We start from the raw sequence: 21,664 nt of genomic DNA, 5'->3' as shown, positions 1-21,664 counted from the left end.
GAGACATTTTCTCATAATTATGACTTGCCTAGCTGCGAGAAAAGTATCTCATAATTGATAATTATGAGATCAACAAACATCTTTTGTTAATGCAATGCACCTCATACGTTGCACCCACTGACCTGGGAATGAATGGAGTTATCTCATCATACTGGCAGATTTTTTTCTAATTTAAGTCTGGAAGGATGACTTGTTTATTTCCTGTAATTTCTTAATTAATTGATTTGTTTCTTTGTTATTCATTCTTTATATTTCCTAATGAATGTTCATGATTTTTTTATTTAAAGGTGTCACTCTCCAGCGATTTAGTATCGCACTTCCACATGTTAAAAAAGAATGGTCAAAACTGAAGCATCCTGACTTCTAGTCTGTAGTATCCTACATTTCCCATAATGCAACTGGATAGCGTCTTTCATTAGACCCTTCTTGCCTGGTAAACACCCACATCTTTCAAATGCCACACCTCAAATTTGTAATGCAGGCTTTCTCTTATAAATTTGTCCTCTCCAAGCGATAACCCTGATGACATCACTATGACATCATTAGGGTTATAGTCTCCTCCAGAGACACAAAAGACATTATACTATTGCTTTCACAAGCTGTGTAGGACTAACAATGACCAGTAAATTGATATTCATGTGTAAAATCTGTGGATAGACCCTTTAATGAAATCTTTCATTTATCCTTGACTTGCATTTATTCTTTGCTTTTTATTTCTTCTAACACATTTATTCAGACAGACAGGAAAATCAGTAACTCACCAGTGTGTCCAACTCCTTCAGTGAAGCGTAGTATTTGGACCACCAATCCAACTCCTCCTGCTCAGGCGGCTCCTCCTCTAGCTCCTCCCCCTTTTTCATGAGCTTCTTCAGAGGAGCCTAAGGGGGCGGGGTTTATTCATGGAAACAGCAAAGTGTAAACATCAACTCAAGAACAGTTTTGGTTTTATGTTTCTAACACACAGGAGAAAGAGGAGGAGATTAATATACTGTGCGTACGTTAACCAGCTTGATGGGGTTGATGGGAATCTTTGACTGTTTAATTGACAGGCCACTGAGTCCAATATCCTTCACTGACATCAGAGTGTTGACCTTCATCAAATTCTGCTTCACTGGAGAGACACAAAGAGAAACACAACTAGGCACGGCAGGCCTGTCGAACTTTGGATTTCTCCACATGTTGAACATTAAACAGTGTGTTTGTCTGCACCAACACAAGCTGCTAATGCTAGCATGCCTAGCTAATAGCTAATGTAACTGAGCACTAGCTCAGTTATAGTAGTGACAACTGTTCCTGGGTGATGCTATACTATATCAGAGTTTAGGCTAACATTAGCAGCTCTGTCGTGCTCTTTATTGGATTTTAGGGAGTTTACCTGCAATTCGTTTGTCCAACTCATCAGTTAGTCCTTATCCTCAAAGACTTTTCTCTTGTAAAATTGAAACATACAGTTTGAAACCATGAAAATATATGAAAATATGAATATATACTACAATACTAGGGCTACCTAGCTATCCTGCATTACAAGAACAATGGAACCTGTTAGCTTTAGCTTCAGTCTTTTTGTATCATTATACCGGGCGGATTTGGTGTGATCTCATGTATGCATGTCTGAATGTACTATCTAGTAGACACTACTATTGTGAATACTATCTCCATCACTTCTTTCATAACTCTTACCCTTTGGTTTTGGTTTTGGCTCTTCCTCCTCCTCCTCTGGCTCCCCCCCGAGCTCAGGCGGGGCGTAGTGCATGAGGCTCTGGACCATGTGGGACCCGACCAGAGCGAGCCGACCAAATGCCCGATGCTCTACCACGAACAACGTCAGAGGAGGGTGGAGGTAGGCCTGCTCCGGCAGCTCCTGATTGGACCAAACACAGGAAGAGGACGTTAGCCATGTCTCTACCCTGTATGCATGCAATGCATACACCAGGTGTGTCCTCCAAATTCAATGAAAGAAGGCTGAATTTCTTTAAGCGAGATCTGTGGACCTTAGTAGCCATAACTAATGTCAGTAGCCATCACTAATGACAGAAACTGACCACGTCAATATAGCGGACCAGCTCTTTGAAGTTGGGGTGAGTCTTGTAGCCCTCGATCTCTTCAGACTCCAGCTGTCGTCCTGCACACTCCATCCTCACAAGAGGACGTGTCACCTCAAACAGCTCCACCCGCTTCAGGTCCCGCAGACCCCAGAACAGCACCTGAACACACACACACACAAATGCACAGGTAGGACTCAGTTACTTCACCGATCCAACAGCCTGATGTCCCAGAAACACTTGAACACATCTGCATCATGTCAACAGAGTGTGTGTGTGTGTGTGTGTGTGTGTGTGTGCGTGCGTGTACTTGTACTTGCTATACAGTGAGGACTGAAACACGTTTTTTACCTACAAAGTAAGGACATTTTTGGAAAGTGAATACATTTTGGCCAGTCCTCACAACTTCAAGGGGCTGTTTAAAGGTTAAGACTTCATTGTAAGGGTTAGGTTATAATTAGGTTATGGTTAGGGTTAGGCATTTAGTTGTGATGGTTAAGGTTAGGGTAAGGGGCTAGGGAATGCATTAGGTCAATGATGGTCCTCACAAAGATAGAAGTACAAGGATGTGTGTGTGTGTGTGTGTGTGTGTGTGTGTGTGAGACCTCAATCCTGAAGGTCTTCAGAACAGGTCGGACTCCTTCTGGGATGATGTAACATCTCTGCTCCTCCAGGTAGGTCACCTCCTTAGGCTCCACACTGCTGGGGAGACATGGCTGCAGGGGGTGAAATGATTTTCTAGTTAACCATATAGAATTAAGTCATGCATACTGTTTTTTTGTGTTTTTGTTAAAGGATAATTTCAGTTTGTTACACTCTTTTGGTAGTTTTGTCTATCATTTCTATCAGTAATAATAACATTGTACTCACATTGTACAACTTAATAGCAGAGATCCAGGAAAAACTGTATCACTAAAAAGAAGTCTGATAAGTCAAGAAACATGAGCAGTCAGATGATCTAACAGGTTGGAAACAAACCAACAGTTTATTCAGATTATCTAAACCACTTTATATGAAGATCAAACTGAAAGTGAGTGCATCTGAAATGTTGGCAATCACTCATTGCATAGATGTGACACACACTCTGTAAGTACAGTAGGTCAAAGTTGAAGCAGGATGTGGGTCTGTAAACTTTGAGGGATGTTTGGAAAATAGTTTGGGTAAGAATTTTACCATTCACCTTTGTTTTCCTCTTCTCAACATGTTTGTCCAACCTGTTGGTTTGTTTCCAACCTGTCTGACTGTTCAAGTTTCCTGTGTTACAAAACGTTTTTGTCCAAAGTGACTTACAATAAGTGCATTCAACTGCATTCAATTCATTAAAAATTGGACATATCCCTCCAAACAAACATCTAAAGGTCTGGTCATAGCAGTATTTACAACTGTAAAAAAAATAGACAATTAATTAATCCCAATGGAATTGCCTCAATTAGCAGGTTTGCTCATGGTGGCAAAGTAAATGAACACAAGTTTTGCTTCAATTTTGGTGAACTTTGACATTCGAATTCATGCTATTGGCCAGTTGCAGACTGTCTTGACAGTGCTGACCTTTAAAGGCTAAGGAGAGACAGAGAGTCTCTGTTAATTGACAGTTAGCAAGCTCACTAACTTGGAGAGCTTTTTAAAAACTCTTTTGAATTAAATGATGTACAATCCTGAGAACAAAATGCCAAGAGGCAATAAATGGCCCAGTACAGAGAAAAGAAAGAAGCTCAGAGAGCTTGTGTGACTGACTAGTTCTAGCCAGGCTAGATAGCATGTTAGCTTTTAGCTGACTGGCTACAGTAGCTAGCCCTGAGAGTAGTATCACCAAGCGTCTAGGACAACATATTATCTTTCAGATTTGATCTCAAATAACAAGAAAGGTTCTCATGTTTTATTTTCACAGTTGACCACTTACCGACTCCCCTTCCAATAATAGATCTAGACCTTTTCTCATTATCTTAATGTAATACCGTTGCAACTTTTTTCAGAATAAATAACTCAAATTTGATCAAACACCAAACTGGTCATGTTGCAGTCAAACCTATCCCTCCCCCAACCAGCGCCTTTCCCTGTTTTAGTTTAGTTGATACTGTTTTGCTTAACATAGTAGTCTTGTCTCTTAAGTGTACTACTTATGCCCTTGACCCCATGCCTAGCAGGTTTTTTAAGATGGTCTTTGAACTACTGGACATTATCAACCTCTCCTGGCTGTTTTCAGTGGCCTTTAAAACTGCTTTGGTCCAGTCTCTTTTGAAGAAAAGCAGTCTATGTAGATGAACATGAGCAACTTTAGACCTTTAGAATTTAGAAGAAGAAAAGCTGCATGTCATCAGCATAGAGTAGGAGAAGCCATGTGAGTGTATGTTAGCCCCAAAAGTCCCTGTGTAGAGGACGAGGAGAAGGGGGCCCAGGACTAAACTGTTACCAGGCTCAATCCTTTCCACGTGATTTGGTAGGCACAACCTTTCAGGTAGGATCTTGACCTGTCAAACTTCCTTTTAGTGATCTCACAGTGTTCGCAAACAATGTTATTATTACTGATAGAAATGATGGACAAAACTACTAAAATAAGACACAAGCTGTAATAAACCACTTCCTTTAGTTCTGAACTTATTTATCGTTTTTCCAATACAGTAAAGAGGTGCAAACAGAGAGATACGGTGGTATCTAAAGCCATTTATATTGACAGCTGTCACCTCTCCAAACCCAGAGTAGTCCAGCTCGATGAGCTCGAAGGCGGCCAACAGCTCGCCAGCAGGGGCCCTCCCCATGCTGATATCATAGAAACGGAGATGGGGCTTCTGGTAGAACTGCTCCACAGTTTTAAACTCTGGCTCGGCAAACGCCCGACCCAGAGGCTTCGGACTGCCCTGCACAGACACACACACACACACACACACGAGCTGTTATGATATCACTTCCTGAATGTGCAGAGACAGCAGCAGAACATCTATAGGATAACAATTTCAGCATTACCATGGTGTTGTAGTCGTAGATGTTGATGATGATGAGGGGTGGGTCTTGTTGGAGCTGCTCCCTCGTTCCCTCCAGCAGAACTCTGTCAAACAACAAACACTCACACCAGGCTGGAGAGAGAGTGCCAAACAACACCTGAACACACACACACACACACACACACACACACACACACACACACACACACACAGAATATGTTTAAAGGAAAACTCCACCAATTTTACACATGAAGTTCAATTTACTGGTCATGGTTAGTACTACTCAGTGTGTGAAAACAGTTGTGTAATCTTTTCTGTGGGACTGGAGACTACAAACTACAGAAAGCCTGCATACAAACTAGAGGTGTGAAGTTTGAAAGACATGGGTGTTTGCCAGGTAGGAAGGGTCTAAAGAAAGATGATATCCTGACTTCAGACTGTTTGTCAGCAATCACAGTTGTCTTTTTGAAAGAGTGATTTGTTCTATTAATTTCTTAGAGCAGATGGATGCATGTGAACCTTTTAACCAGTGGGACAGTTGTACCTACCCTGGTGACCTGGCACTGTGTAGAGAATAGGACTTTGGCGAAAGGATCTGATAGGCCGTCATCATCAGCAGCCATAAGGCTACGCCCCTGGTACAGGTGACATCGTAGCTGGAAGTACCTGCTGTCTGCAGAAAGAGGGAGAGAGAGAGAGGTGACCAGGACAGACGGTTTGCTGATGAGTCCAGGTAAAGCTTCATGGTTGTCAAAATAAAACTAATCACTTGGCTTTTATTGTAAAGGACAAACTTTTCTCCATTTGTTCTAACAACATACAAGAAGTCCTGAGCAATTTATCCTGTGCAGAAGCCACGCCCCCTGCTGGACAAGATCAGCTGACTCACCCTGGCAGGACAGACTGACAGGAAGTTTCCTCATCCCCATGGAGACCAGCCTCCTCTGCTCCTCCTCCTCCTCTTCATAGACCGGCAAAAATTCCTCTGGCAAGCTGGTGATGACCTCTTTACTGTACTTGGCCAAACCGAGCCACAGGTAGACCTCCAGTTTCGCAAAGATCTCACTTGCTGAACCTCCTGGAGACTGAAAAGACAGATAGAGACAGAACGGCAAGCGTCATCAGTGATTTTAGAGACAGAATGGTGAAGGTTAAAGATGATTTTAGAGACAGAACTGCAACCGTCATTGATGATTTTAGAGAAAAAACAGTGAGTGCATCAATCATTTTAGTGGTTACCTTCATGTAGAGGGTGGTGACTCTACCACAGTCCCGCCCCCTCTGCTCCTCCACCATTGAGAAGAGGATGGAGTAGGCGGGGATCCTGACGTAAGCTAGTCGCTTGCTTCCACTCAGTAACCATAGAAACACATCCGGGATGGTGGTCTGGGGCTGGAGAGAGAGTGGTGTGGGGGAGGGGGTGTCAGAACTCAGACATACTGAACATAGTGCAACCTTTGACATCTTTGTGGTAACTTATGGTGACCACCCCATGACCTCTGACCTCTTTAGCCAGTAGGCGGAGTTTCTTCAGGAGTTTCCTGCCATCCATCAAACGCTGTTTGGCCGTCCGCCTGGTGAACCTCCGTCTGGCCCTCACTGCCTGTCTGGCCACCAAGACCTGGAGACAACCAGACATTAAGTCAGACAGACAGACAGGAAGACAGTCAGACAGAGAGGCTAGATAGATGGCAGGTAGATGGTGACAGGTAGAAAGAGAGAGGTAGAAAGAGAGACAAGTGAGAACAGACTCACCAAATTCTTCTTGATAAACTCCTTCCTGCATCTGTCCAGGTTGTTGGGACGAGACTGAGACCTCCTGTCTGAGAAAACACTAAACTGTCTGTAGAGAGACAGACAGGAGGACAGACAGGAGACCAGAAAAAGAGACAGATAGGAGGAAAGACAAAGAGACAGGCATGGGGACAAATCGAATCAAATCGAATCAAATTAAATCTATTCTAATCAAATTTTCAGAAGGAAACTGACTTGCAGCAGGCCACCAGCTGCAGCAGCACCTCCACAAAACGCTCCTTAGCATTACTCCTTGGCCTCCTCAAGAGACGTTCCACCTCATCAAGGCCAATCTCCTAAAACAGGAGTGGGTAGCAAAGGAGATGACAAAATGCAACCACAGTTTGTAGGCATTCCATGATACACATCATGCCATTCCTCTCTATGTGTTAATAAACGGAAAGTAAAGATCACTTGACTCTCACCAGCCTGTCGGCCATCTTGCTGAGCCAGTTAGCCTGATAGAGACGAAAGCTGTGATCTTCAAACTGACTCCAGACAAACAGACAAGGCTTCTGTTTCACAGAAGGGGGCTGGAGAGGAAGACACTGGAACGACCTGAGAGACAGACAAACCAACAGGTAGAGAGACAGACAGTGAAGCAGACAGACAGCAAGTGTTTGTGCAGTTGTTACTGTAGGTGCAGTAGTTACTCCTCCAAGAATCACCACCTTATGGACTGCATTTATATAGCGCTTTTATGCAAAGTGCTTTATAATTTGCCACCTCACAGACACACACACCGATGGCAGTGAGCTACCATGCAAGGCACTGGCCTAACTATCAGGAGAAATTGGGGTTCAATCTGTTGCTTAAGGACACTTTGGCATGAGGACATGCAGGGATGGAACCGCGAAAACTGTGACTAGTGGAAGACCCACTCTACCTGCTGAGCAAGAGCCTTGGAGGGGTTTATGTGTCCCTGTGACCATGGGAGCTGTGTTGATGGGGGCAATACCTCCTGGCAGGGTCTCTAAAAGCAAATTGGTGCCAAGTGAGAGGCCAGACTAAAAGCAATTCAAGAACATCTATAAATCAGGATCTTCAGGATAAGGTGTCTGGATTAGAGATTCTGGGGCCACCTCCTAGATCCTGGCCTGGGAGCTCCCCTCCCCTCTCCTGGAGGGTGAAATAGGAACATTTAGCTGAGCCCCCTGTCTGTGAGGTCTTCAACTGCCACATCCAGAGGAATTTTTACTGCATCCCGTGAGAGGTTGGAGACATGGAAATGGAGTGGGTCATGTTCAAAGCTTCCATTGTGGAGGCAGCTGCTCAGACAGCAACAGTGAAAAAAGCTGTCAAGATGAAGAAGGGCAGAGATATATCGGGAGGACAGAAGGGCTGCAGTTTCGGTAGACACAGAAGCAAAAGCTTGGATGTGGAAGCAGGTTAGGAAGGCCATGGAGAAGGCAAAACTGTCTAACAACTCAGGATGGGGATGCAGAGCTTAGCAGGGAGCAGGACTGCTGACCTTGACTGGGGATATTGTTGGGCAAGGGAAGGAATACTTGAGGAGCTCGTAAACCTTACTGACATGCCTTCTGTGGAGGAGGCAGTTGGAAGACCATGACAAGATATCTCTGGGGCAGTATGGGAACACACTGGAGAGTCTATCCCATCTGACCAGACAAAGTTTTGGGATCACCCAGAGGTGGATGATGTGGCTGGGGAAAAGATGTCTAGACTATCCTATTTGGCCATCTTGCCCCATGCCCCGCAGCCGGAGAAAACGGCGGAAAATGAATGGATGGATGGATTGTGTAGTACTTATCTGCGTAGGTGCAGTAGTTACCTGTGTGGGTGCAGTGGTTATTTACCTGTCGTACTCGGTGGGCTGGGGTCTCATGGCAGCAGACACAGATCTCATCTCAGGTTCGGGACTCAGCACCTCCTCTCTGTCCAGCTCCTCCTCTGACTCCAGAAGACCCTGCACCTCCTCATTTAGATCCTCCCTGCTCCTCCTCAGCTCCTCCCTGCTCTGGCTCTTCTTGGATTTCCCAATGCCCACTGCCTTCCCATAATTCCCTGCCAGAAACAGAACTTCTGATAAAGCTCAGGGGTTTGATGTTGGAAATAAAATTCCACATCTGAACCCCAGGTAGCCTAAAATCCAGCATCAGGTGGTAATTCTAGCCTAAAGTAGGCCCAAATGCATTGACTAGAACTGATTTTTTAATCAAAATTAGCTCTAGTCCATACCCCTAAAACCATCCCCCAACTGGAAGCCATATTTGGACCAGACCCAGCTCACATTGTCTGCGCACACTGGCGTTTCTTTCCCAATGATGTTGTTTAAAAGCTTGAATTCCAACTGCTGCCATAAATGTGTCTTAAAGTTCCTGCTTGCATTAATACTAGCTAGCTTAGTATTGATGCAAGCATGATCCACAACAAGAATGGTCATGTTTTCCTCTTGTTCCTCTTGATGTTGAAAGAAAAGAATACTTTTATTTTGAGGATGCTTTATGTGTTTTGTGGCGTTTACCAACTTCAGGGTGAAACTGGTTGAAGGTCTGAATGCCCTTTTAGACTGTGTTTATGCCAAGTGAGAAGCTGCAGCAGATGGTCAGTTCCTACAAACTGAACGCATAAGTGAGGTTGTGCTCTGCACAGTTATAAATGATGGGAAACAAAATTTCAACGTCTGGGCTGAAAAGCAGTGGAAAAAGTCATTTAAGTATACAAATAAGAGCTGAAATGAATATTCTATTAATCGATTATTCAATCTACAGAAAATGAAGTGACAACAATTTTGATAAGTGATCAATGTTAGCATAATTTTCAAAGAAAAATTGTCAGACTTTCTTCAGTTCCAGCTTGTGAGGATTTTCTGCTTTCCTCTGTCTTATGTGATAGTAATTTATGTAATAATAAGTATCTTTAGGTTTTGCACTGTTGGTCGGTCATTTGAAGATATTGCTTTTGGCTCTGGGAATTTATTTCTGACTTGAGAAAGTAATTGGCAGATTAGTTGATTAGCCATAGTGCCGATGTGTCTGTAAGCCATCAATTGTCATATCTAGCATATAGAATACACTGCTTACCTATAGAGAGTTCAAAGGTCATCGGTGTGGTTCCTACAGATGGGTCCATCATAGTGACTTCAAACAGAGATGCGAACAACAGAAAATCCTCCCTCTCTCCCAGGAAACCCTGTGGACGGAAAAACAAGAAGAAAAATCTGAGAGCTGCAGGATATCACTCTCTCTGTTTTCTACCTAGAACACCTTCTCCTCTGCAACTCTAGCTTGTGGGATGAAGTTCTGTCCTGGGTCCTCTTTTGTTTGCCTTATATTGTATATCCTTCCACTTGGCTAGATAATGAGTATTTTTAAAGATTTTTCTTGTCACTGCTATGCAGATGATATTCAATTATACGTTTTGTTTAAGCCTCAAAATAATATCTATTTTATTTGACTAAACTCAATTAAACATTGGATGTCAGATAATTTCCAGCAATTTAATGCTGATAAAACAGACGTTCTTCTTTGTGCCCCAGCCAGCACAAATAATGTCTTGTGTTTCCTGACAATCACTTAAAAATCATTTTAAACATAAATTTCTTCTACTCTACACTGCTAATTATGCTGGGTGATTCAGGATCAGAAAGTACAATAATAGATGACATCAATTCTTCTCTTTCGACAAACTATATAGAAGGGAAATAAGAAAAAGGAGGAAGACATTAAGACAGAAGGGAGAGAGGCAGACATTGAGAAAAATGTGTAAAATGAACAAATAAGTAAAAAAGAATTAGAGAAAGAAGGGAACAAAGAAAAAGAAAGGCAGGAAAAGCACATGGACATAGAAACAGAAAAACTGGAAGAACCCAAAACAACATTATTTGATTCCAAATATCCAATTAAAGTAGAAATGATAAAAATTAAATGTTATTTATTCTGAAATATTAGATATCACAGACACAACCAAGACACAGTTTGTTCAAATTGGCTCACTAATGATGATGATGGTGTTGGTATTGATAGCACTGACCTCAGGGAGTGGATGGGTCTCCTCGACCTCCACGGTAACAGCCTCTGGTACCTCAACTCCCACGTCTCCTGACTCGTCAGCCAATCCACTGGCAGCCGGGAAGCTACGTCAACAACAAATAAACAAATAGACTATAAATACATATGGTGTTCTCCAACCAAGAAGTCCCAAAAAAGGCCTGGGATAATTTCATCATTTCAACATCCAAAGCTTAGCTGTGAGATAAATAATTTTAAAAGCGACTGTAAAAATCTCTTTAGACTACAGTTTGAATAAAACTCAAACGTTGAGAAATTCTCTTTTTTGCTCAGCTTTGGAGTTGTTGGAAGGTGGATTTTTTCTCTTTTGATGGAGCGAGGCTACCAGTTTCCCCACTTCCAGTCTGTGTGCTAAGCTAGGCTAAACAAGTCCTGGACCTATCTGTGTACTGGACACTCAGAGATGAAACTGATGTACATGTTTTCATCTGACTGAATGAAGATAGGAAACTACACCCTCCCAATTAAAGTTTAGTTTATCATTTCTCCTGCTTCTCTTCAGTAGACTGACCCTCCTTCGTCTTCTTGCTGCTCCTCTTCTTCCTCAGTCCTAGCTTCCCCAGCGCTCCTTTCACCTTCAAGGGCACACAAGAAGGAGTCACATAAGAGTCAGTGAGGTCATATGAGATTCGACAAGGTGATGTGAGAGTTGCTGAGATCAGGTCAGTATCATTAAGGTCACATAAGATTTTATTAGATATTGTGCTGTGTTGCCAAGGAAACAACATCCTGACTCAGATGAAATGTGCAACAGGAAATAGCTGCTGATAAACTGACGTTGTACATACAGCTCAACTCGTATGAAAAACAGGAAGTAGGAGATACCTTTCCCAAGGCGATGGAGCCTGTATCTGTGGTGACGGCGGAGGGGGAGGAGTAAACGTCCACGCAGAGAGCAAGGAGGATGCGACCGCGGTAGAAGATTCCTTCACCCAGACCCTGGTTCAAAGCCTGGAGAAGAGAAGAGAGTTTGTCCAGTTCAGTCTGGATCAGTTTTGTTTAGTCTGTTCTAATTGGTGGATTGAAAAGGGCACTACAGGGCAGGGTTACAACCAATGCTATGGGTGGAGACTGCCAAAGCATAAACTGACATATGGCTCAGCCCATTACTACTGGTACTGACTCCTCAAGAGGTCTGGACATTAAAGGAATTGTTCAACATTTTGGGAAATACTTCTTGCAGAGAGTTAGATGAGAAAATCGATACCACTCTCTATGGTAAATATAAGGCTACAGCCAGCAGCCAGTTACCTTAGCTTAGCATAAAGACTGGAAACAGGGGGAAACAGCTAGTCTGGCTCTGTCCATAGGTAAAGAAAACCCGCCTACCAGCACCTCTAAAGCTCACTAATTAACCTGTTATATCTTGTTTTTTTATAAAGTAATTGTAGTGTTAATATTAATAAATCAATAATAATAGGAATGACAGCTATAGGAAAAATAATGTTAGTATTAGTAACAAAGCCAATAACAACAACTGTAGTAGCAGTTATCAAGCAGGAACACAGGGGCAGCAGGTGGTCCACAACCACGGATCCAGACTCTGCAGCTCCAGAGGCAGAAACACCTCCTGAAAACGACAGAAGGAGAGAGGAGAGAGATCGAGAAAGCACAGAACTACGGGAGAGAGAAGATGTTGAGTTAGTAACTGCAGTAATGGGATAAAAATGCATACAGATGGAGAGGGAGAGAAGGAGAGAGGAAAGAGGTGCATCATGGGAAGTCTCCCGGCAGTCTAGGCCTATAGCAGCATAACTAAGGGATGTTTCAGGGCTCAAACAAGCCAGCCCTAACTATAAGCTTTATCAAAGAGGAAAGTTTTTAGTGAGCCTTAGAGGTTCTGATAGGCAGATTTTGTTGAACTTTGGACAGAGCCAGGCTAGCTGTTTCCCCCTGTTTCCAGTCTTTGCACAAAGCTAAGCTAACCAGCCACTGGCTGTAACTTTACATTTACCATACAGACATAAGAGTGATAACTCTCAGGAATAAATCAAATTAGTGTATTTCCCAAAATGTCAAATTATCGCTTTAAATGTCAGGTTTGATTTGGTTGTGTCTGGTTTACCTGGTGAACGTCTCCGAGGGTGGAGTTCTGAGGAGAACCGTACAGGTTAACCCAACATGGACCAAAGGTGGGGTTAAACCCTGCAGACAGACATATAATCTCTGTTACCGTAAATTCTCAAATAAAAGCTGGTATTCAAATAATGGCAGAGTCTGGCACAAACAAGTAAAGGCTGGTCTTTATTAAAGGCTCAAAAAGTAAATTCAGCATAACATAGACAATGTACACACCTCATTTCAACAGCACCGACTCCATCAGTACAACAACAAAATCATGTCATACACCTCAGCTAAAAACACTCTCTAATTTGAACACTAACACCGTTTCCACTCACTGATTCTAGTTGCTTCTACTGACAGTTAAGTCAGTAGACTACTATCAATTAAACTGAACACTTTTTTCAGATGTTTCACATTAAAAGCCTACCTGGAAAGGGAGGAATTATGCCATTTGAAACACTGAAAGGCTTTCAATGCAAAGTATCTGAGAAGGAGGTGTTGAGTTCAATGACGGTAGCTTAACAGCAATCTAAAAAATGGCATAAGTAGAAGCAACTGGAATTAATTAGTGAACAGCAAGCAGCAGCAAATAAAAGCAGGTGCAGATTATTCAGTATTTCTTACTGAAATATGATATGAAATATACAGTATATGAAATATAGAAATAAAGGCCTGTCTCTGATAAAGCCTGTGTCAGATACAGACCTGGTTCTCTCTGCAGGTGAGGTCTGATGTTGAGTAGTGTCATTAAATTAAAAAAACAAAAAACTACTATGTATTGTATCACTGAGCATTTAAACTGCAGGTCCTACCGTTCCTGGTGGGGTCAGAAATCTGCTGCAGGTCCAGGAAGTGTGTTGCCAGGGCAATGTCTCCCATCTTGGCGTCATCAAGGATCTGGACTCTGATTCGCTGAGCCAGAGGAGGAAACTGCTCAATGAAGGAGATCTCCTCGTTCCAAATAGCTGGATAGCTGGTGGCACTGGACGACCAAAAGCGCGTTTTCTCCCCCTACATATACACACACAGCCGGTCCTGCTTTTTGTCACCATGAAGACCACATTAGCTTAGTAGTCCTGCTTTTTCACCATGAAGACACTAGTTTGCTCCTATTCATCAGTGATGGAAACTAAATAAGTACATTTATTCAAGTACTTTACTTAAGTACAATTTTGAGGTACTTGTACTTTACTTGAATATTTCCATTTTCTGCTACTTTATACTTCAGCTCCACTACATTTCCTAGGTAAATATTGTATGTTTTACTCCACTACATTTATTTGAGAACTTTAGTTACTAGTAACTTTGCAGATTCAGATTAATATTAACAAATATAATTCACAAATAAATGATGATGTAATATTACAGATTAAAATTAAACTTCACAAGCTACCCAGCAGTATATAAAGTACTTAAAAATAGCTCTACCTTTCTCAGCTGCAACATTAAAATGATGCACACATAATAATTAAAATCCAAACATATATATATACAGTACAGACCAAAAGTTTGGACACACCTTCTCATTCAAAGAGTTTTCTTTATTTTCATGACTATGAAAATTGTAGATTCACACTGAAGGCATCAAAACTATGAATTAACACATGTGGAATTATATACATAGCAAAAAAGTGTGAACTGAACTGAAAATATGTCATATTCTAGGTTCTTCAAAGTAGCCACCTTTTGCTTTGATTACTGCTTTGCACACTCTTGGCATTCTCTTGATGAGCTTCAAGAGGTGGTCACCTGAAATGGTCTTCCAACAGTCTTGAAGGAGTTCCGAGAGATGCTTAGCACTTGTTGGCCCTTTTGCCTTCACTCTGCGGACCAGCTCACCCCAAACCATCTCGATTGGGTTCAAGTCCGGTGACTGTGGAGGCCAGGTCATCTGGCGCAGCACCCCATCACTCTCCTTCTTGGTCAAATAGCCCTTACACAGCCTGGAGGTGTGTTTGGGGTCATTGTCCTGTTGAAAAATAAATGATGGTCCAACTAAACGCAAACCGGATGGAATAGCATGCTGCTGCAAGATGCTGTGGTAGCCATGCTGGTTCAGTATGCCTTCAATTTTGAATAAATCCCCAACAGTGTCACCAGCAAAGCACCCCCACACCATCACACCTCCTCCTCCATGCTTCACGGTGGGAACCAGGCATGTAGAGTCCATCCGTTCACCTTTTCTGCGTCGCACAAAGACACGGTGGTTGGAACCAAAGATCTCAAATTTGGACTCATCAGACCAAAGCACAGATTTCCACTGGTCTAATGTCCATTCCTTGTGTTCTTTAGCCCAAACAAGTCTCTTCTGCTTGTTGCCTGTCCTTAGCAGTGGTTTCCTAGCAGATATTCTACCATGAAGGCCTGATTCACACAATCTCCTCTTAACAGTTGTTCTAGAGATGTGTCTGCTGCTAGAACTCTGTGTGGCATTGACCTGGTCTCTAATCTGAGCTGCTGTTAACCTGCGATTTCTGAGGCTGGTGACTCGGATGAACTTATCCTCCGCAGCAGAGGTGACTCTTGGTCTTCCTTTCCTGGGGCGGTCCGCATGCGAGCCAGTTTCTTTGTAGCGCTTGATGGTTTTTGTGACTACACTTTCAAAGTTTTCCCAATTTTTCGGACTGACTGACCTTAATTTCTTAAAGTAATGATGGCCACTCGTTTTTTTTTACTTAGCTGCTTTTTCTTGCCATAATACAAATTCTAACAGTCTATTCAGTAGGACTATCAGCTGTGTATCCACCTGACTTCTGCACAACACAACTGATGGTCCCAACCCCATTTATAAGGCAAGAAATCACACTTATTAAACCTGACAGGGCACACCTGTAAAGTGAAAACCATTTCATGTGACTACCTCTTGAAGCTCATCAAGAGAATGCCAAGAGTGTGCAAAGCAGTAATCAAAGCAAAAAGGTGGCTACTTTGAAGAACCTAGAATATGACATATTTTCAGTTCAGTTCACACTTTTTGTTATGTATATAATTCCACATGTGTTAATTCATAGTTTTGATGCCTTCAGTGTGAATCTACAATTTTCATAGTCATGAAAATAAAGAAAACTCTTTAAATGAGAAGGTGTGTCCAAACTTTTGGTCTGTACTGTATATATATACATTATTCTGAAATGGGCCACAGTTAAGTCAGTAGACTACTATCAATTAAACTGAACACTTTTTTCAGATGTTTCACATTAAAAGCCTACCTGGAAAGGGAGGAAGTATGCCATTTGAAACACTGAAAGGCTTTCAATGCAAAGTATCTGAGAAGGAGGTGTTGAGTTCAATGACGGTAGCTTAACAGCAATCTAAAAAATGGCATAAGTAGAAGCAACTGGAATTAATTAGTGAACAGCAAGCAGCAGCAAATAAAAGCAGGAGCAGATTATTCAGTATTTCTTACTGAAATATGATATGAAATATATAGTATATGAAATATAGAAATAAAGGCCTGTCTCTGATAAAGCCTGTGTCAGATACAGACCTGGTTCTCTCTGCAGGTGAGGTCTGATGTTGAGTAGTGTCATTAAATTAAAAAAACAAAAAACGACTATGTATTGTATCACTGAGCATTTAAACTGCAGGTCCTACCGTTCCTGGTGGGGTCAGAAATCTGCTGCAGGTCCAGGAAGTGTGTTGCCAGGGCAATGTCTCCCATCTTGGCGTCATCAAGGATCTGGACTCTGATTCGCTGAGCCAGAGGAGGAAACTGCTCAATGAAGGAGATCTCCTCGTTCCAAACTGGATAGCTGGTGGCACTGGCGACCGACGTCTCCCCCTACATATACACACACAGACGGTGTAGTATCAAAAGACAATAAGCATTTTTTGACCAATACACTAATTAAGTAACAAAAGCCCCTTTTGCGTTTTCCTGTTTGTGTTTCCACCTCATCTGAAGAACCATGAAGATTAGGCAAATTCAAATCAGCAAATAAAGTTTTATTTTTCTTGTTCACTCGCTTTATTGTCATCAGCACGCCCTCTCTTTCATGATCACTCATTAGCTCTCTTGACCGCCGGTCCTGCTTTTTCACCATGAAGACCCACTTAGTAGCGCGACACATAGTTTGCTCCTATTCATCAGTGATGGAAACTAAATAAGTACATTTATTCAAGTACTTTACTTAAGTACAATTTTAAGGTACTTGTACTTTACTTGAATATTTCCATTTTCTGCTACTTTATACTTCAGCTCCACTATATTTCCTAGGTAAATATTGTATGTTTTACTCCACTACATTTATTTGAGAACTTTAGTTACTAGTAACTTTGCAGATTCAGATTAATATTAACAAATATAATTCACAAATAAATGATGATGTAATATTACAGATTAAAATTAAACTTCACAAGCTACCCAGCAGTATATAAAGTACTTAAAAATAGCTCTACCTTTCTCAGCTGCAACATTAAAATGATGCACACATAATAATTAAAATCCAAACATATATATATATATATACATATATATACATTATTCTGAAATGGGCCATTCTGCATAATGAGTACTTTTACTTTTGGTACATTAAGTATATTTTGATGATAATATATTCAGAGATTTTGAATGCAGGATGTTTACTTGTAACAGAGTATTTCTGCTCCGTGGTATTACTACTTTTACTTAAATAAAAGATCTGAGTACTTCTTCCACCACTGCTATTAATTTTCTATGGGACTTTGTAATGATTTGTGGGATTCCAGGCAACGCAGGGCTGACCAGTGACTTGAAAAAAGGGAGGAGTCGAAAGTTGAAAAGCTTTATATTTATGCAGAATTATGGCAAAATTTCCCAGGTGACAGTAATTTGCCAGAAAACTGACAATGAGAAGGTGAAGCAGTGGTGGGTCAGAAAGTTTAGTCATTACCAGCTGTGGAGAAGATAATTATTATTATTATAGTTTCTGGGATCCCCCTTTTGTATGTCCTTCACCTCCGAGATTACAGATACAAACAAAAACAAAGTCACATAAATTGTTGGAGAATTATTTATATGATGTTTGCTAATGAGCAAGCTGCTCACTAGCTAACATTGAGCCAGAAGTGCCGGAGCTGATGTGCGATTTGTTTGCTTCAGTTTCCAGTAGGTCTTCACCGTCATTCACTCGCTATCTCCCCTGACCCCTGACCCTAGCTCCCTCTCTCTCTCTTTGTCTCACTCGCTAACAAAGTTTTACTTTGTCTTTAATGTTACCAAACTTCAAGAAATAGTCTACCCCTCATCTTTATATTAATATTAGAGTCACCCAGTACTTCTGGTACACAAGCTGAAGCAGCCGCTGAGTTGGTGTTTGACCAATCAGAGACGTCCAGCCCTGCAAGCTTTGACCCAAAAGTTCCTAAACCATCAGTCAGTCCGACCCCCCAGAGCAGGGACTTTTTTGGCACCTGGAACTATCATACAGGATTTAAATTTAGTCTCTGGTTCCTCCTGTTCTTGCTGGAGGAGAATATATGTAACAAAACGTGTATATACATGTCTGAGTACCTGTTGCCCAGCGAAGGTCACCTTTACATAGGGATCAATGAAGACTGTCCGGTCAGTGACCTTTGACATCTTGGCCATTAGCCCCGCCTCCATGGTGGGCAGACCGTCAGCCTTGTAGATCCGGACACGGAACCGAGCCCACGGACGCTCAGAAGCCATACCACGAGGAAGCAGCAGGTTCCTGCAAGAAAAACAGTATCAGAACCCGGAGCCGGTCACACCAGCTGCTCGTAAGTTCACACTTAGCCTTGATATAATGTAAGTTTTTGGGGAGGTCAATAGTGGCCCACACCTCATTTTTGTCAGGGCCCCAACCATGTTAATCTGGCCATACCAATTCATGCCTTTTGCCATCACATCTGTTTTTTGCTGTGTAGTTGTGTTTTTGTAAAATGTTATGTGATCATAGTAATGATGATGATTCATCTGACGATGCATTACGATGTGTTGTCACTGACTTTTCTATCTCCTCGCTGGCTCCAGACGAGGAGGGCGGTGGCAGACTGGACATGCTCAGAGCGTCTCCCTTCATCAGCACACTGAGACTGGCCTTGACGTAACCCTTGATCCCTGACCTGGTGTCTGCCGGGTCGGTGAGAGGAGCCCACTTCTGGTGGAAGCGGTGGTCTGGAGGCGCAGAGAGGTCAGAGGTCAGTGAGTGCTGCAGTATTTTGATCAGAGTGCTGCAGTGTGAGCAGTACTGGTACCTGGCTGGCTGTACACGGTGGCGATGTCAATTTTAAAGGTTCCAATGTGGGTCAACAGGAAGGCCAGAGTCCGCCTGTGGAACACCTGAGAGGAGGTGACATTACAGGTGTTCACTTTGGCCACACCCAGGTCTCTCACCATGGTAACAGCAGTAGAAACAGAAGTGAAAAACAAAAACAAAATTGTGGAACTGACCTTGATCTCTATGACTTTATCGAAGAGGATCTCTGGAGCCTCCTGAAACTCAAACTGGAAGTTCTGCAAGAGGAGAGGAGGTAAACAGCTGTATGGGGCTGTACTGTATTCTACTGTATACTGTACTGTGCTGTATATTATTGTACTGTATTCTACTATATTGTACTGTACTATATTGTACTGTACTGTATTCGACTATATTGTACTGTGCTCCTCTTGCTGTACCTCATTGTAGAAGGGGCAGTTTGTGGATTTCTGCGTTGCTGTGTGTTTTTTCTGATTTCCCACTCTGATGAAAACTGCAGGGTTGATGTTCACTCCAACCAGCTTCTGAGCCTCTAGGATGTTCACATTCACCTGCGCACACACACACACACACACACCTCAGCGATGTATAAAAGCATAATGGTTTCTTCTGACTGACTGGGAAGTCTGTGTGCTAACTTCATCTCCCCTTAAGGAGCATCAAATAACCAACCCTTATCAGTGGGACAATGCGTGTGGACTGGCAGATGGGGGTGGGTCACATTTCAAAAAGGGGGACCAGAGGGTGTGCGCCAATTATTGGTGTATCAAGGCTGCTGGAAAAGACTCATTGTCGAACCTCAGATTCAGGAGACACATTGCAGATTCTGTCCCAGTAGTGGAACAATAGTCCAGCCTCTTTACTCTTGCAATGATGCTGGAGGGTTCATGGGAGTTTGCCGAACCAGGCTACATGTTTTGTGGACTTGGAGGAGGCTTATGACCATGCCCCTCGGGGTGTCTTGTGGGGGCTGCAGCAGGAGAACAGTGTGCTAGGACCGCTGCTACAAGCCATACGGTCCTTGTATAACCAGAGCGAGAGTTGTGTCCATAGTCTCAGGCAGGAAGTAAAGCACATTCTCAGTGGAAAATATCGAGTTCTTTAGCTGCTAAATGCTCCACTATTTTCACCACTTAGTCTCTAACTGTGTCTGTCTGTTGTTTGGTGCTGAGCGGGTAGTGTACAGTGAGTTTGTGTTGTTATAAAGATCCGTAAAGCCGAGGGGAGCTGCAGATTCAGGTGATAGTTCTCTGTAGGTTCATCACTCCCATTACACATTGTCATTTGATACATTGTTATTATAAAGATATAAATTATAGCCGCTTTAATTAAAGGGTTTCCGGTCACATTCAACTAGGATGAGACTCACCTGGAAGCTCTGGGCTCTGGGCGTCCCCGCAGCAACACTTCTGGTCAGCGGTCTGCAACGACTACACACACACACACACACACACACACATTGTTGACAACAGATGATTTTTAGATGAGTTGACCGAACTCAAACAGACAGTAAGGTAACCAGACCTCAGCAGAGGAGTGAAGATGATGTTGGAAGTCTCCATGTCCATCAGGTCATCATCATAATCATCATCATCGTCTTCATCTTCATCCCCAGTCTGGACCAGGCTCCGCCCCAGACGCCGAGCTTCTCTGTCCAGCTGACCTGGGCGAGCGACAGTCTGCTGACTAACAGGAGAGAGAGAGAGAGAGAGAGAGAGAGAGAGAGAGAGAGAGAGAGAGAGAGAGAGACAGTAATGAATAGTTTCCCCAAATACAGCATACTATGTGCTTTGTTTTTTCTCAGAAGTAGAGGGTTGGGGTTTATAAACTGCTGGAAAGAAATCATAGGTGGGGTTTGCCACAATGTGCTGGCACCATTTATGGGTCCCACATACCTACAATCGATTCACAGTGTCGGACTAAAAGAGGGATCAAGACCAACTGTGGCAGCAGACAAGGAACCTGTCAGTATTCACAATTAATGATGATGTTTATATTGTTTCTATTTCCCTTTAATATTACGTTGAGACTGAAGTGAAATCACATTTAGTCTAAATTAGTCAAAAATAATTTAATAATAATACATTTTTTAATGGATTGTTAATAGTTTTTATTATTATTATTTATTTCTTAGGGAAGAAAAAAAGTCTTTTGGAGAAAAAACAGAAATGCTCCTTTTAGTCTCAGCCAGCTGGAGGGGCGTGTCCCTGTCTGTGTTTGATTGACAGCAGCTGGCAGGCTGCCAGAGTGCCGGTGTTACACCTTAGAGAACAAGACAAAGTAAACTAACTTGCACTGTAGCTACTGGTGGAATTAATCTCATCTAATGGACCGGCTGTGACAGTACATCAAATACAACATCAGTGCAAACATAAAGGACATAAGTGCAAAAAGACAAAACATACAGTATTGTTAGTGGTACTGAAGAGTAAAGACCACAACAGCATCTAACCGGACCAAAGTGACATTTGCTGGAAAGTTTGCATGCTCCATTTTTTCCTGGTGAATGTTTGTTTGGTCGCTCATTCAACAAGCTAAGGTGCGTGTTCATGTTTGTGAGTTAGATAAGAAGGAAACTTTAGCAAGAAAGCTAA

The 21,664-nt window shown here is 42.4% G+C and overlaps 1 protein-coding gene across 1 annotated transcript in view; it reads right to left on the bottom strand.

Annotated features, from left to right (window-relative positions):
* The window catches only part of fer1l4 (fer-1 like family member 4), a 43,014-nt gene that overhangs the window by 12,582 nt on the left and 8,768 nt on the right, over positions 1–21,664 (bottom strand). The window contains exons 7-34 of the mRNA XM_044173036.1: positions 20,595–20,756; positions 20,440–20,500; positions 19,490–19,621; positions 19,265–19,327; positions 19,069–19,153; positions 18,820–18,988; positions 18,362–18,542; positions 16,465–16,651; positions 12,872–12,951; positions 11,632–11,757; positions 11,314–11,381; positions 10,769–10,871; positions 9,820–9,928; positions 8,593–8,800; positions 7,201–7,333; positions 6,971–7,071; positions 6,737–6,824; positions 6,486–6,602; positions 6,221–6,373; positions 5,871–6,066; positions 5,530–5,654; positions 5,004–5,138; positions 4,724–4,897; positions 2,648–2,758; positions 2,043–2,204; positions 1,681–1,861; positions 999–1,111; positions 762–878 (exon numbers count right to left, since the gene is read on the bottom strand). Of these exons, the coding sequence (XP_044028971.1) occupies positions 762–878; positions 999–1,111; positions 1,681–1,861; positions 2,043–2,204; positions 2,648–2,758; positions 4,724–4,897; positions 5,004–5,138; positions 5,530–5,654; positions 5,871–6,066; positions 6,221–6,373; positions 6,486–6,602; positions 6,737–6,824; positions 6,971–7,071; positions 7,201–7,333; positions 8,593–8,800; positions 9,820–9,928; positions 10,769–10,871; positions 11,314–11,381; positions 11,632–11,757; positions 12,872–12,951; positions 16,465–16,651; positions 18,362–18,542; positions 18,820–18,988; positions 19,069–19,153; positions 19,265–19,327; positions 19,490–19,621; positions 20,440–20,500; positions 20,595–20,756 (3,640 nt within the window). The remainder of the gene's footprint in view (positions 1–761; positions 879–998; positions 1,112–1,680; positions 1,862–2,042; positions 2,205–2,647; positions 2,759–4,723; positions 4,898–5,003; positions 5,139–5,529; positions 5,655–5,870; positions 6,067–6,220; positions 6,374–6,485; positions 6,603–6,736; positions 6,825–6,970; positions 7,072–7,200; positions 7,334–8,592; positions 8,801–9,819; positions 9,929–10,768; positions 10,872–11,313; positions 11,382–11,631; positions 11,758–12,871; positions 12,952–16,464; positions 16,652–18,361; positions 18,543–18,819; positions 18,989–19,068; positions 19,154–19,264; positions 19,328–19,489; positions 19,622–20,439; positions 20,501–20,594; positions 20,757–21,664) is intronic.

The sequence above is a fragment of the Siniperca chuatsi genome, linkage group LG2 (genome assembly GCF_020085105.1).
Source record: "Siniperca chuatsi isolate FFG_IHB_CAS linkage group LG2, ASM2008510v1, whole genome shotgun sequence".
NCBI lineage: Eukaryota > Metazoa > Chordata > Actinopteri > Centrarchiformes > Sinipercidae > Siniperca > Siniperca chuatsi.
Note: the sequence above shows the minus strand (reverse complement) of the source record. Positions and strands in the feature narration are given on the sequence as shown.